Raw genomic sequence first — 13,973 nt, 5'->3', positions numbered from 1 at the left:
TAGCTAAAGGTAAAGGGTAAAGGGACCCCTCACCATTAGGTCCAGTTGTGGCTGACTCTGGGGTTGCGGCGCTCATCTCGCTTTATTGGCTGAGGGAGCCGGCGTACAGCTTCCGGTTCATGTGGCCAGCATGACTAAGCCACTCCTGGTGAACCAGAGCAGCACATGGAAACGCCGTTTACCTTCCCACCAGAGTGGTACCTATTTATCTACTTGCACTCTGACGTGCTTTCGAACTGCTAGGTTGGCAGGAGCAGGGACCGAGCAACGGAAGCTCACCCCGTCGCAGGGATTCAAACCGCTGACCTTCTGATCGGCAAGTCCTAGGCTCTGTGGTTTAACCCACAGCGCCACCCACATCCCTCATGGGATATAGCTATTAATGATAAATTAACATATGACTAAGATAAATTAACATGTGACTAAGGGAATTATGGTGAGAATATGGAGTCTGAGTAGCTTGTATCTAGAGCCAAGGAACCTAAACTTCAGCAACTTTCTCTGACCTTTATTTTTCTCTCGGCCTATGTCTTTCCGAGGAGTTTTTGCCCTGATGGGACTCCTTGTATCTAATGAACCAAAACAGCCTGATTGTGTCCCTCCCAACATCCTCTACTCCTGGGTCCCCGGAAAGGAGGAAGGAACTTTACCTGAGTAGAAGAGAATCCGCCAGTGGGGTTCTGTTGCTTGACGAGCCACTTGACAATGCGGGCACATTTCGCCTGCTCTTCCTGCGATGGCGCCGGCTGCTTGGTCAGGTACGCCAGGAGGACGTAGGCTGTCATCTCCACCTCTGCAGAAGGCGCACGGGGCAAGCGATGGAATGGAAGGTCAGCGTCCGCCTCTTGCTTTCCAGGCCGCTGCCAGTGAAGAGAGCCATCAGCTTCAAAAAGGGAGAGGTGAATTAGCATGCGAGTCAAACGATCCTAGCGCCACTACAGGCATTTTAATAAACGAGGCTTACCAGTGGCTCCAAAAGCATTTTCTAAAACAGGTATCAAACTTATATAAGGCTGCACTCCTTCAGATAACCAGGCAGAGGGTCTTCTCAGTGGTGGCGCCCTCCCTGTGGAATGCCCTCCCACCAGATATCAAAGAGAAGAACAACTACCAGACTTTTAGAAGACATCTGAAGGCAGTCCTGTTTAGGGAAGCTTTTAATGTTTGATGTATTACAGTATTTTAATATTTTTTTGGAAGCCACCCAGAGTGGCTGGAGAAGCCCAGCCAGATGGGTGGGGTATAAATAAGTTGTTGTTGTTGTTGTTAGGCAAATATGTTGCCTCTCACCTTCTGCCACAGCTTCCCCATCAAGCAAACGCAGCATTTCCTGCTTCTTGTCCTCTTTCCCCGCCAAGGCAAAGGCGAAAGCCAGCAGGGCTTTGGTGTAAGTGTTGATCTCCTTCGCCTGCGTCGCCGTCTCCAAACAGAACAGGGCGTTGCGCACCACGGAGTGCTGGGGAGAGAAGAAAGGAGAAGCTTGTCTCAAGCCACTGCAGCCATTTCCAGAGACCTGACAGGAGGCTACCGGAGGTGGCTTGAGTGGCAGGATCAGGCCTTCTGGCCACATATTGCTGGGAAAAGCAAAGTCTCAGCACAACCACTGGAAGTTTGGGTGCAACTCAGTTCATTGAGATGGGTTTGTGTGGGGTAAAAGCGGAGAAAGAGACCTCCAGATTCCCAGACTATCCCTATAACTTCAGCCTCTCTGCTGACTTCCCTGACGCTTTGATGTTTATACTGAAATGTCTTAAGTTGCATCCTGTTTACAGCTTCCTCCTGCTCATCTCACCTCTCTTTGGGCCTAAAGGTGAGAGGGATCTATCTTCCCAGTTAGAAAGCATGGCGGTCTTTGTCTTCTCTGCATTAGTTAGGTTAGAACTGGAAACCTCATCATCATCATCAAACCATCATCATCATTTATTATTTATACCCCACCCATCTGGCCGGCTCTCCCCAGCCACCCTGTGCAGCTCCCAGCAGAATATTAAAAACACGATAAAACATCAAGCATTAAAAACTTCCCTAAACAGTGCTGTCTTCTGATGCCTTCTAAAAGTCAGAGAGTTGTTTATCTCCTTGACATCTGATGGGAGGGCGTTCCACAGGGCGGGTGCCACTACCAAGAAGGCCCTCTGCCTGGTTGCCTGTAGCTTTGCTTCTCACAGGGAGGGAACCACCAGAAGGCCCTCGGAGCTGGACCTCAGTGGCCGGGCAGAACGATGGGGGTGGAGATGCTCCTCTAGAAGCATCTCTCTGTGTGTGACTGGAACAGGGGAAAATCTGCTTTTCTGGCCAAATTCACAAGCCATATATACTGTACTCTCAGCACACCAAGGAGCTTGAATAGGGAATTGGGCTCAGCTTCAGTAACATCCCTCTCAAAAGGGCTCGTAAGAGCATGCTGGACCAGCCCATCTTCCCCAGCACCCTGTTTGTTTTTAAATTTACCTATAGTTGTACCTTGGTTGTCAAACGGAATCCATTCTGGAACTCCATTTGACTTCTGAAAATGTTGGACAACCAAGGTGCAGATTCTGATTGGCTGCAGGAGCTTCCTGCACACAACCAGAAGCCTTGGAACCACATCGGACACAAACCGGAAAACTAACAAAACGCTCAAGTCACACGGCATTCAGGATCCAAGGTATTACAATATATTGTTTTTAAAGAACCCAAATAGGTTAATAGCAACATCTACATCTATCTATTAGGACGCGGGTGGCGCTGTGGGTTAAACCAAAGAGCCTAGGACTTGCCGATCAGAAGGTCGGCAGTTCGAATCCCCACGATGGGGTGAGCTCCCGTTGTTCGGTCCCTGCTCCTGCCAACCTAGCAGTTCGAAAGCACGTCCAAGTGCAAGTAGATAAATAGGTACCACTCTGGCAGGAAGGTAAACGGTGTTTCCGTGCGCTGCTCTGGTTCGCCAGAAGCAGCTTAGTCCTGCTGGCCACATGTACGCCAGCTCCCTTGGCCAATAAAGCGAGATGAGCGCCGCAACCCCAGAGTTGGTCACAACTGGATCTTTACCTTTTCCTTTATCTATATTTTTTTAAAAAACAGGTAACATTTAAAAGCAGAGTCCATCAACTAATTATTTTGGAAAAATCTTTTCTGAATTAGGCTAAATAGATTCAAGACTTTGGCCCAAAAAGAGCTTGATTGGTTATTGGTTCTTTGCTGGAGTGTTTAGCTTCATGTGAAGTTATCTCAGGCTATAATTGTCGGAAATCAAGCCTTTATCAGGAGAAACTGGCAACTCTCCCAGGCTCCCGGCTTGGTCTCCTGTTGACCTCCCTGTCTGCTTTCCTGGCATGATCCAGGCAGAGGTCGTGATAGGCGATCCTTCTCAGCGTGAGAAGAACACACCCCTCTTTCCTGCCCCCCCCCCTGGGCAGGGCTAAGAGATAGACAGAAACGTATTTACATGCCTTTATTTCTGTCTTTGCAGCGTTACAGAAAACATGACTGCTCTCTTCAAACTCCAGTAGTCGAGAGAGAACAAACACTTCCTGTTCAGCTCATATTACGCTCCGAGCTAGTTCCGGTGCCCTCTGCACTGTGAATTGATTGTCCCTCTGTTTCCCACGGAACAGTCCCAACATTCCCATTATGTTTTGCTTTCAAGCTACCAGCAGCTCGCGGCTGCATTGCTTCATTATCGTAAAAATAATACCCTCTACCCATCCTGAATGGTTATCCCTGATGAATTGCAGAAGGGAAAAGATGGCTACTTACAGTGACAGGCAGAGGAATCTCCAGGAAGGCGATGGTGATATAAGCAGACAGAGTGATCTCATCATCAACCCCGCCCTGTGAGAAAGAAGATGGGAATTGCTCAGCCCCCATGTGGTACAGGAAAGCCCTTTGCCATCTCCAGGGAACTCCCCCCACCCCAAGATCAATCTACCACTCTCCAAATATTATTCATGATTGATTACTGAATTTTTTATCCCACCCTTCCTCCTAAAGGAGCCCAGTATGGCGAAAACATCCACAGGAAGGAAGGAAGGAAGGAAGGAAGGAAGGAAGGAAGGAAGGAAGGGAGGGAGGGAGGGAGGGAGGGAGGGAGGGAGTTGCCAGGAACAGTGTCATTCAGCCATCAAACGCAAGAATAAACAGGGACATTTTCCAACCGCTCATGAAACTCAGTAAAGAGGAAGGAAGGCACAAACCATTCTTTTTGTAAACCACTTTGAAGTGTTTTTCTTTCTTTCTTACAATCCAGCAGTTTGACAACACCCCAAAGTCGCATTCTTCCATTGTCTCCCAAGACAAGATGGTTCCCAGCAACAGCAAGCAGTATATACATTTTATGAAACAAATAAATTCCACAAACAGGGTACCACCCCTGAACAGGCCCTGCCATGGGTCAACACCCTCTAAACACCTCCTGGTGGTGGAATCACCACCAAGAAGGCCTCACCTGCAAATCTCAGGGCTACAGGTGGTTGATACTGAGAAAGGCTTTTTTAAAAGATACACTTGAGAGAGGAAGCGGGGAAAGGAGAAAGAACCCACTTTCCTCAGAAGGCACAGTGTCTTGCACTGAGCACTGATTTATTTTTTTTATTATTATTTGCTGTGGCAGCAGCTAAGCTGCACCAGAACTGTTGGAATGCTAAGTTGCAAGATTGTCGCTCCAGCAATATCTGGAGCAATCCCCACCCTGAAGGCTCAGGACCAAAAATGGGAGTAAAACTCAGCAAAACAGAACAAGTTTCTCCAACTTAACCCCAAGTCCCATAGGCTAACCCAAACAAGCTGAGAAGTTTTGCCCTATGATTGTGCTGATGTTTCACCATAGAGTCTCCCTCCAACCCTCTGTACCTTCAGGGCGTTGTTGAGGAGGGTCCCGGTGCTATGGAAGCAGCCGTTCTCTTTCTGCCTGGAAGCCAGAAAGGCCTGAGCGTCCCTGATGTGCTTCTCTTCCACAAAGATGATGGACTTAGTCCGGGCAAAGGATACAAGTGTAAACGCTGTCAGCCTGAAAGTGAGCCCAGAGCAGAGTCGATCAAAGCAAGCAAACAAAACCTGTTGCACAAACTGCAGTATGCTTTTTTGTTCTTAATAACAATAATAATAATAATTTATTTATATCCCGCCCATCTGGCTAGGTTTCCCCAGCCACTCTGGGCAGCTTCCAACCAAGTATTAAAATACAGTCATACGTCGGATTACAAATGCTTCAGGTTGTGGTTTTTCAGGTTATGGACCGCCGAAACCAGGAAGTACCAGAACAGGTTACTTCTGGGTTTCAGCAGTCATGCATGCACACAAGCGCTGAATCACAACCCACGTGTGCGCAGACGTGCAGTGTTACGAACGCTGCGGGTTGCGAACGTGCATCCCGTACAGATCACGTTTGCAACCCGAGCATCCACTGTACAGTGGTCTGTTAAACATTAAAAGCTTCCCTAAACAGGGCTGCCTTCAGATGTCTTCTAAAAGTCTGGTAGTTGTTCTTCTCTTTGATATCTGGTGGGAGGGAGTTCCACAGGGCGTGCGCCACCACCGAGAAGGCCCTCTGCCTGGTTCCCTGTAACCTCACTTCTCACAGGGAGGAAACCGCCAGAAGGCCCTCGGAGCTAGACCTCAGAGTCCGGGCTGAACGATGGGGTGGAGACGCTCCTTCAGGTATACTGGGCTGAGGCCGTTTAGGGCTTTAAAGGTCAGCACCAACACTTTGAATCATGCTCAGAAACATACTGGGAGCCAGTGTAGATGCATACCGCTTTCAAGAAGCATAGAGTTGGAAGGGACCCCTGAGGTCCTCTATTCCAACCCCTTGCAATGCAGCAATCTCAATTAAAGCATCCCTGGCAGGTAGCCATCTAACCTCTGCTTTAAAACCGCCTATGAAAGAGCGCCCACCACATTTAGAGGGAGTCTATTCCACTGCCCAACAGCTCTTACCGAAGTTTCACCTAGTGTTTAGTCAGTGTTTCCTGGGACTTGAAGCCCTTGGTTTGAGTCCTACCCTCCAGAGCACAATAAAACGAGCTTGCTCCATCTTCCATGTGACAGCCCTTGAGATATTTGAAGATGGCTATCCTATCTTCTCTCAGTCTCTTTTTTCCAGGCTAAACATACGAAACTCCCTCAAGCGTTCCTCATAAGGGTTGGTTTCTGGATTGCTTTATCCTCTTGGTCACCCTTCTCGGGAGCTCTGCCTGACCAAACTAAGCCTCCTGATATACTGTATTTTTCACTCCATAAGACATACTTTCTTCTTCCTAAAAAGTGTTGGAAAAATGCCCAGGAAGGCCCCCACCTTCCCAAGACACTGGGGCATCTCTCTGGTGGTTACCCTCTGGCTGTAAATCTTCCTCAGACCAGAGAGACCGGTGATAAGTGACCCTTCCCTCCTGAGAGGAGCACACTCGTCTTCTGGCATCTCATTTCAGAAGAAAGAGACAATCAGTAGTCAAAAAAAAAAAAAAAAAATCCAATTCAGCAGCTTCTCTTTCCAGTCTATTTCTGAAATTCCTTTGTAGTAAAACAGCTACTTTGAGATCTTGTATAGAATGTCCTGGGAGATTGAAGCGTTCTCCTACTGGAGAAGCTGCAACTCATTACCAAACTTAAAACCATGGAGAGACCTGGTCTGAACAAAGACATTGGATTCTTATCTCTTTATACATGACTAAGCCATCTTTCACCTTCTCACCCCTTGCCTTTTCCTGTAGACCTATTGCAGTCGTTAAGAGTCGTCAACAGGCTCATCTCAGCTATCTGCTAATCTCCCATTCCCACCACCCTTCTGAGTAATACCCCTCCCCACCTTCTCACTATATAGAAGGATCTGGCAACTTCCGTTTCAGTGTATCTGAAGAAGTGTGCATGCACACGAAAGCTCATACCAAGAACTAACTTAGTTGGTCTTTAAGGTGCTACTGGAAGGAATTTTTTTTAAAAAAATTTGACTATGGCAGACCAACACGGCTACCTATCTGTAACTACAATCAGTAGTGTCAGGGAACTGCCATCGGCTCAGGGACGAGAGGGGAAAGGGTAGATGGATTACAGAGAGCCCCCAAAGATCGCGGGAAGCAGCACTTCATCAGCGGAGGAAGAAAGCCACGCCTCTAGTGAGGAGGAGATGCAGGGCTCGGAGGATGCAAGGCGGTGCCAGGACACCTTGCCTGAGCAAAGCGGGGAGGAGGGAGGTTCCCCGTTACCCAAGCCTTCCTTGCACAGTAGGCTTGTGCGCAGAGGGGAGACGTAGACTGGGGGTCAAGAGACTGCTCTGCTGGGGAAGATTTAAGGACCGCCCACTCTCAGATTCTGCCAGTGAATGAGCAAGACATGGAATAGAGGCGCTCTGCATTGTAAAGGTTTTTAGCACCAATAATAAAGCTTTAGAACAAACCAGTGAGGCATCTTGCCTGATTGCTCTCGAGCAACCACCCGATACCCTTAACAAGTAGCTATAAACTACTTTATTTCCAGTCCATATATACAGAGAATCCACCAGCATGTCTGCTCTCTCTCAGCAGCAGTACAGAACAGACATCACAATCAGAAGTGAAACTAACTTCCAACAATCCTCCAACAGCACTGAGACTTCCTGTCTCACATGATATAAACAACCATAGTGCTACTTGCTGAGCAGCTGGTGAGATAAAAATCCCAACAAAAAGTAAGGGGAAATGTCTATGCGTCTTATGGAGTGAATGTGTGGTCCCTGGAGCTGAATTGCCCAGGGACGAAAAGCAGATAATGTTGTTTTTTGTGGGGGGTTTTTTGAAAGAGGAAAGTGGGTGTTGAAACAAAGCCGCTGATCAGCAAGCAATCAGGGAGAGAGATAAGAGTCGCTAGCAATAAAGGAGGCTGCCTGGGAGGGGGGAGGTAAAGACAGCGAACTGGCAAGGAGAGGAGACAGGAAGACTAAAGCAATGAGGAGAGAAATTAGAAGAAAAGGAGGAGCAAAAAACTGCTCCAGCTAAGGAAAAGATCCTAAGGCAAACAAGAGGGAAGGGGGTGTTGAAAGGAAGGAGCTGATCGGTAAGGGATTGAGAGAGAGATAAGGGAGGATAGCGATAAAGGCTGCTGCCTAGGAGGGGTGAGGTAAAAGCCCATGGATCCACAGGATTTTTGCATTGGGTGACCCCAAATTCACCATCAGATTGCACAGCATGTCCATGGCTACAGCCTGCACCAAAAAAATCACTCACCCACTGTTGCGTGGGGCCTCAATGGCGCAAAAATGTGGTTACAAAGCACAGATCCACATGGATGCTCAGGATTTTTGCATTGGGTCATCCCAAATTCACCATCAAATCACATGTCTGTGGCCACAGCATTGAACCACAAAAATCATATACCCACTGTTTCGTTCAGAATATTTTTTTCTTGTTTTCCTCCTCTAAAAACTAGGTGCGTCTTATGGACAGGTGTGTCTTATGGAGCGAAAAATATGGTATATTGCGCTCTTTGATCAGAATTGAATGCACACTTCCAGAGTTAACTCAAAATACATTACAGTGGTACCTCTAGTTGCAAACTCGATCTGTTCTGGGGTGCTGTTTACAACTAGAGCGCCGCTTCTGCGCGTGAGCACACAGCAAACCCGGAAGTAAACAGTTCTGGGTTTGACACATTCGTAACCCGAAAAGATGCAACATGAAGCGGATGCAACACAAGTTATGACTGTACCTCTGGTAAATGAACCACTAGAGGGCCATGAATATTTGTGTCCAGGGCTTTTTACACTTGTCTACCCATGTACTATCTGAAACCCAAGGTTGCCGGATGAGATTCCCCCTTCCACAGCTTTCCTACCTCACTACTGCAACTTTTCAGACATCCTGCCAAATCTCACCATACACACACACACACACACACCGCTGAAATTATGACTCTGGCACTGTCAATCTCACCAGGTGTTTCCTGGCTCCCAGTTATTTTGTCCAAAGGTGCTGAAGGAGCCATCAGAGTGCTTGTAGTTCAGCTGCTGCTGGTAGCCTAAAATGGAAGGCGAAATTTTAATTTCATCTGTCGGAATACCTTTGCATCTCACCCTAACTTCAACGGAGGTGTCTCGTTGGGAAGGAAGTGGCAAGGCAACATATTGCTTAATAAAGGTCTTGCGCACTGTTTGAAAGGTCAGGTTTCATGGTTTTCTTTTTCACTCCCCTTTACGCTTATTTGACTTCAAATGATGCCCTGAATTCACAGCCCCCGTGATGAATCTAGCCCCTAGAAATGAAACAACTAATGCTGTAGTTGAAAATGGATGGGTGCTGTTAGTTTTGGGTTTTTTCTTTTTTCTTCTTCCAGTCTTATTATCTTCAGTACTCTACATTTTCACAACGGATTGCATTTTCTTTAAGTCACATGCCTCGCAAGGTTATTGTGAGGGTGAAGAAGGAAAGAGGAAGTACACCACCTTGAGCTCCTTTGAGGAAAGGTGGGATATAAAAATAAATGAGTAACTGTCAGGGACCGTGCTGAGGAGGGCTGTATAGATTTGGAACAGTGGTTTGCAGAGGGACATACTTCAGAAGGCAGAAGCTGGGAAGTACTGGATGGGGAACAGCTAGGAGGAGAAGAATCGGGAGGGAGAGAATTAACAGACTCACTGTCACTGGAAAGCATTCATCTGCTCAGCCCAAGGTCAAGAAGAGCAGATAAGGTGGCAGCACAGAAAGCACAGTGGTTACAAGGCACGGTAGTGACATGGGTGACTAGGGAGGAAGTGGGTGGAACCCTTAATTGGGAGCACCTTCATTCCTAGGAAATGGATTCTTTGTTCTCTTGTTGTGATCATGAAAGTTCTAACTGGTAAGAAGACTCCTTTCCCTTTGTTCTGCTTATCTGCTGCCAAAGCTGGGAGGAAGCCTGTTCCCTGAACCTGACAATAACCCTTCAAATAAATGAATGCATAACCCTTCAAAGTTAGCACGTATCTGAATTTTGGAATGCAGTTCACCAATCAATGTTTGCAGAAATGCATTATATTTTAAGTATAGAATTACTATATAATTGTTAATTATATAATTAATCATAAAAATGCTGCCTTGAGTCCTGCCAGGGAAAGACAGACAGAGAGAGAGAGAGAGAGAGAGAGAGAGAGCGAGAGAGCATAAAAATAAGCTATTAGTGAAAGCATCATACAAAAAATGCATTGTATTCAGGGAAATTGATTGCAAAAAAACTGCATATAGGTATATTATTTAGAGCAGCGGTTCTCAACCTGTGGGTCCCCAGATGTTGTTGGACTACAACTCCCATCATCCCTGAGCTCTGGCCTTGCTAGCTAGGGGTGATGGGAGTTGTAGTTCAACAACATCTGGGGAGCCACAGGTTGAGAAAGGCTGATTTAGAGACATTCACATGAAAACGCTGACACATTTTTAAGGATGAGCGAGAGCGAGAGAGTGCAAATTGTTGCAAAACATACAGAACTGAATTTTAGATTGGGAAAATGAGGAAGTGACAGAAGCTGCCAGATACTTCATTCCCTGCCCACCCCAAAGCTTCAAGGAAAACAAGAGTAGAATTTCCCCCGCAGAACTACGAGTCTTCCTCACCAGCCACTAAATATCCGATGGCCTTGGACTTGACCTCTTCCGTCAGCTGCCCAGTGTTATTCAGGTACTGCAGGATGTAGATGTTGGGGACAAAGCGAGCCATGTTCTGTTCCCCACAGCCGTAGGGCAGCTGGAGAAGCTGGTGGAGGTTCTCTATGGCTGTTCCCATGATGTCTCCTGGGATGTGGTACGAGAAGGGGAGGTGAGGGAGAGAAATAGAAGGGGGAGAGGTGAAAAAAAGATCAGGCCACATTTTGGAGCTTTGGTGAGCATTTGCTTGAGTGGGGGTTTAGGCATTGCGTAGGCATTGTCTTGGTCAGATTGGAGGTTGTAGCTTCTGCCTGCCCCTCTGAAAAAGCGGTTATCCCATTAAAGGGATCTAGGAGAGATGCTTCTTTATTGACGCCCAGAAGGGGACTAGGGCCACAGCACTCCCCAGGTGCAACCCAGGGGGGTGGGGTTATTCCTCGATGTAGGTCAGGAACTCCCTCACTTATGGTTGATCCCAAATTTAAGTCCTTCCGGCAGGCTGGTCAGAAGCGGGTGGCTATACCAAACCTCTTACACCTGTAGTTGATAAAATCGTGCCCTGATCTAACTGTCGTGTCTCGTTATTCATTGTACTCAGGCAGTCCATAGGGCAGGGGGGTGCTTGGGTATGCAAGGAGAGGAGACGGAAGAGCCAGGCACTGTTTGGAATTGGGAAGAAAGCTACGTTTCCGAGGACAATTCAAAGTGTTGGTGTTGACCTTTAAAGCCCTAAACGGCCTCGGCCCAGTCTACCTGAAGGAGTGTCTCCACCCCCATCGTTCTGCCCGGACGCTGATGTCCAGCGCCGAGGGCCTTCTGGCAGTTCCCTCGCTGCGAGAAGCCAAGTTACAGGGAACCAGGCAAAGGGCCTTCTCAGTAGTGGCACCCGCCCTGTGGAACGCCCTCCCACCAGATGTCAAAGAGATAAACAACTACCTGACATTTAGAAGACACCTGAAGGCAACCCTGTTCAGGGAAGCTTTTAAAGTGTGACATTTTAATGTATTTTTAATCTTTGTTGGAAGCCGCCCAGAGTGGCTGGGGAAATCCAGCCAGATGGGCGGGGTACAAATAATAAATTGTTGTTTGTTGTTGTTGTTGTTGTTGTTGTTGTTGACTAGCAAGTGGAATTGTGCAGAGAGCTCCCATCCAGGCTTCCAGCAAGCCCCTTTTCAAGACACTCCACTCCATTTGCCATCCACCACTCCCCCCCCCACCCTAACAGACACTCAGGGTGCCTCCAGTCTGTCTCTTCATTGAACATGTTGATGTTGATTTGATTTCAGGGAGGTTAGGTGATCTTGGCCATTTAACGAGCATTTGTTCTGATTTGTTTTCGGGGAGGTTAGATTATGCTGCATCAAAGCAGTTGTCATCCCGTGCTTTCCAGTGATTCACTTTTATTTATCACAAATAAGTCTGATCTTTTGGGGAACTAGGTTTGCTGCACAAGAGAAACTACCAATCACCTATAATTGCACAGCAACCTGAATTTGAAGGTAAGTGTTTGAATCCCATCAGAAACTAGTATAGAGGCGCCCTCAGTGTAACACAACCTTTGAGCATCCTCAGTCCTCCTTGGGCCTTTTTTTTTTGGGGGGGGGTTTACAAGAGTAACCGGAGCCCTAGCATGGGCCCCTCCAAGGTTGCCCCACTTACCCAGTGCACAGACTGAAGCCCTGGCTGAGCCCTCCACCACATTGGCTGGCAGCGCTAAAGCTATAGGTGCTGATGATTGTGACTTTTCTGCAAGCAGGAGAGAAAGAGAGAGTTTTGATCATGCCTTTGCCCATCAATCTCATGGGCAGCTTCTGAAAGACCAGGAAATGCCCCTTACAGATGCTCCAACTCCTTCCTCTTCAATGAAGTATCCAGCTGATCGGGATAGGAGGCCGTGTGAAGTATAACTGGTTTAATTGACACAGAAATGAAAAATGGCTACATGTATATTGCTGAAGGTTTAACATGGAGATTTTCCATAGGGCTCTATTAAAGCCAAGGAGAGCACTCTGAGCTCTTGCGGAGTAGATAATTAGCTAACTGATTGTTGTTCTCTAGTAGGTAACTTGTGTGTGTTGTAACCTTAGATCATGTGAAGAAGGTATTGGATTGCAAACCTCCATTTTGAAGGGAGTTGCCTTTGTGTCTTTTCTCTCAAGGCTTTGTGAAGTAAGGATGTGTAAAAATCCCTCTCTGACTGAGAGAAAAACAGCTCCAGGCAAAAAATGGATGCTGTGGGAAGAGAAAGACTTCTGCTTCTAGGTCTGTTTGAATTATTGTATATTTTGTAAGATGCAGAACCTGTGCTGGACAGCACAAGACATTGTATGGATATTTGGGTTGTATTTTTGATGCTTATGTTCTGTTTCTGAAGATTTCGGAAAGTAAAAAAATTTAAAATGTTCTTATGGGCCTGGACAATGATTTCTTCCAAAAGGAGTCACAGTATTAATATCTGCAACAGGCTGTAGATCAGCTTTGGTATTGTCATCTCACCAAGAGTGTGAGCTTTCTGCAGAAGGCCCTACCACCAGGCACTTACCAGCTGGACACAAGAGGCTGCTGAAGACCACATCTTTCTCAATCCCTTCAGGCTTTGTGGAGACAGAATGGGAAAGGGGAAAGTTTAGAACGAGAGACTCTGATGAGATAACGGAAATAGTTAATGCCTACCTTGAGAAGGAAATAAGATCTAAATTTGAAGAATAAATGAATGCACTGTGTGAGGGGGGGGGTAGGGGACAGGCCCCATCTACACCACACATTTGAAATAGGATCACACACACCTTTAAAGAGTCATGGCTTCACCCAAAGGATACCAGAAATTGTAGGTTGTTAGGGACTCTGCTGAGAGTTGCGAGGAGTTCTACTCCCCTTACAAAGCTACAATTCCCAGAAGAGGAATTAATTATTAAACCACAATGGGAATTGTAGCTCTGCAAGGGGAATAGGGGTCACCTAGCAACTCTCAGCATCCTCTCAGCCTAACCAACTACAGCTCTTCAAATTATTTGGAGCTGTTTAAAGTGGCATCGTAGCACTTTAAATGTATGGCATGAATGTGGCCAGGGCCCATTGAAGTTAATGGACATGACCAAACCTGTGTTCATTAACTGTAATAGGTCTTCTCTAATTAGGAGTTAGTTGGGTATAATCCGTTCAACTTAAGGGTTATTTTCAATGACCCATCTGCACAAGGATTTCTCTTTGTGCGATATAATATTCTTCCCCTCTCCTCTCCCAGTGTGCTGCTAAATCCCCCCGAGCAGATTTGGGGATGGAGGAGAAGAGGGGGGAGGGAGAATCTCATTCCCATTGCACCTGTGCAACTCTTTAGTTGAACACTGTACTGCCTTAAGCATCAAAAGGAGGTTGCAACCATCATTGCTCAAGAAGAAGAAGAAGAAG

General features: G+C 46.9%; 1 protein-coding gene across 1 annotated transcript in view; it reads right to left on the bottom strand.

Moving 5' to 3' along the window:
- The window catches only part of LOC309527258 (alpha-2-macroglobulin-like), a 56,245-nt gene that overhangs the window by 7,848 nt on the left and 34,424 nt on the right, over positions 1–13,973 (bottom strand). The window contains exons 22-29 of the mRNA XM_082213911.1: positions 13,108–13,159; positions 12,225–12,311; positions 10,536–10,712; positions 8,883–8,967; positions 4,831–4,987; positions 3,739–3,813; positions 1,291–1,456; positions 651–883 (exon numbers count right to left, since the gene is read on the bottom strand). Of these exons, the coding sequence (XP_082070037.1) occupies positions 651–883; positions 1,291–1,456; positions 3,739–3,813; positions 4,831–4,987; positions 8,883–8,967; positions 10,536–10,712; positions 12,225–12,311; positions 13,108–13,159 (1,032 nt within the window). The remainder of the gene's footprint in view (positions 1–650; positions 884–1,290; positions 1,457–3,738; positions 3,814–4,830; positions 4,988–8,882; positions 8,968–10,535; positions 10,713–12,224; positions 12,312–13,107; positions 13,160–13,973) is intronic.

The sequence above is a fragment of the Podarcis vaucheri genome (genome assembly GCF_965113315.1).
Source record: "Podarcis vaucheri genome assembly, chromosome: 2".
In the NCBI taxonomy this organism is placed as follows: Eukaryota; Metazoa; Chordata; class Lepidosauria; order Squamata; family Lacertidae; genus Podarcis; species Podarcis vaucheri.
This window is presented reverse-complemented; position numbering and strand designations above follow the sequence as displayed.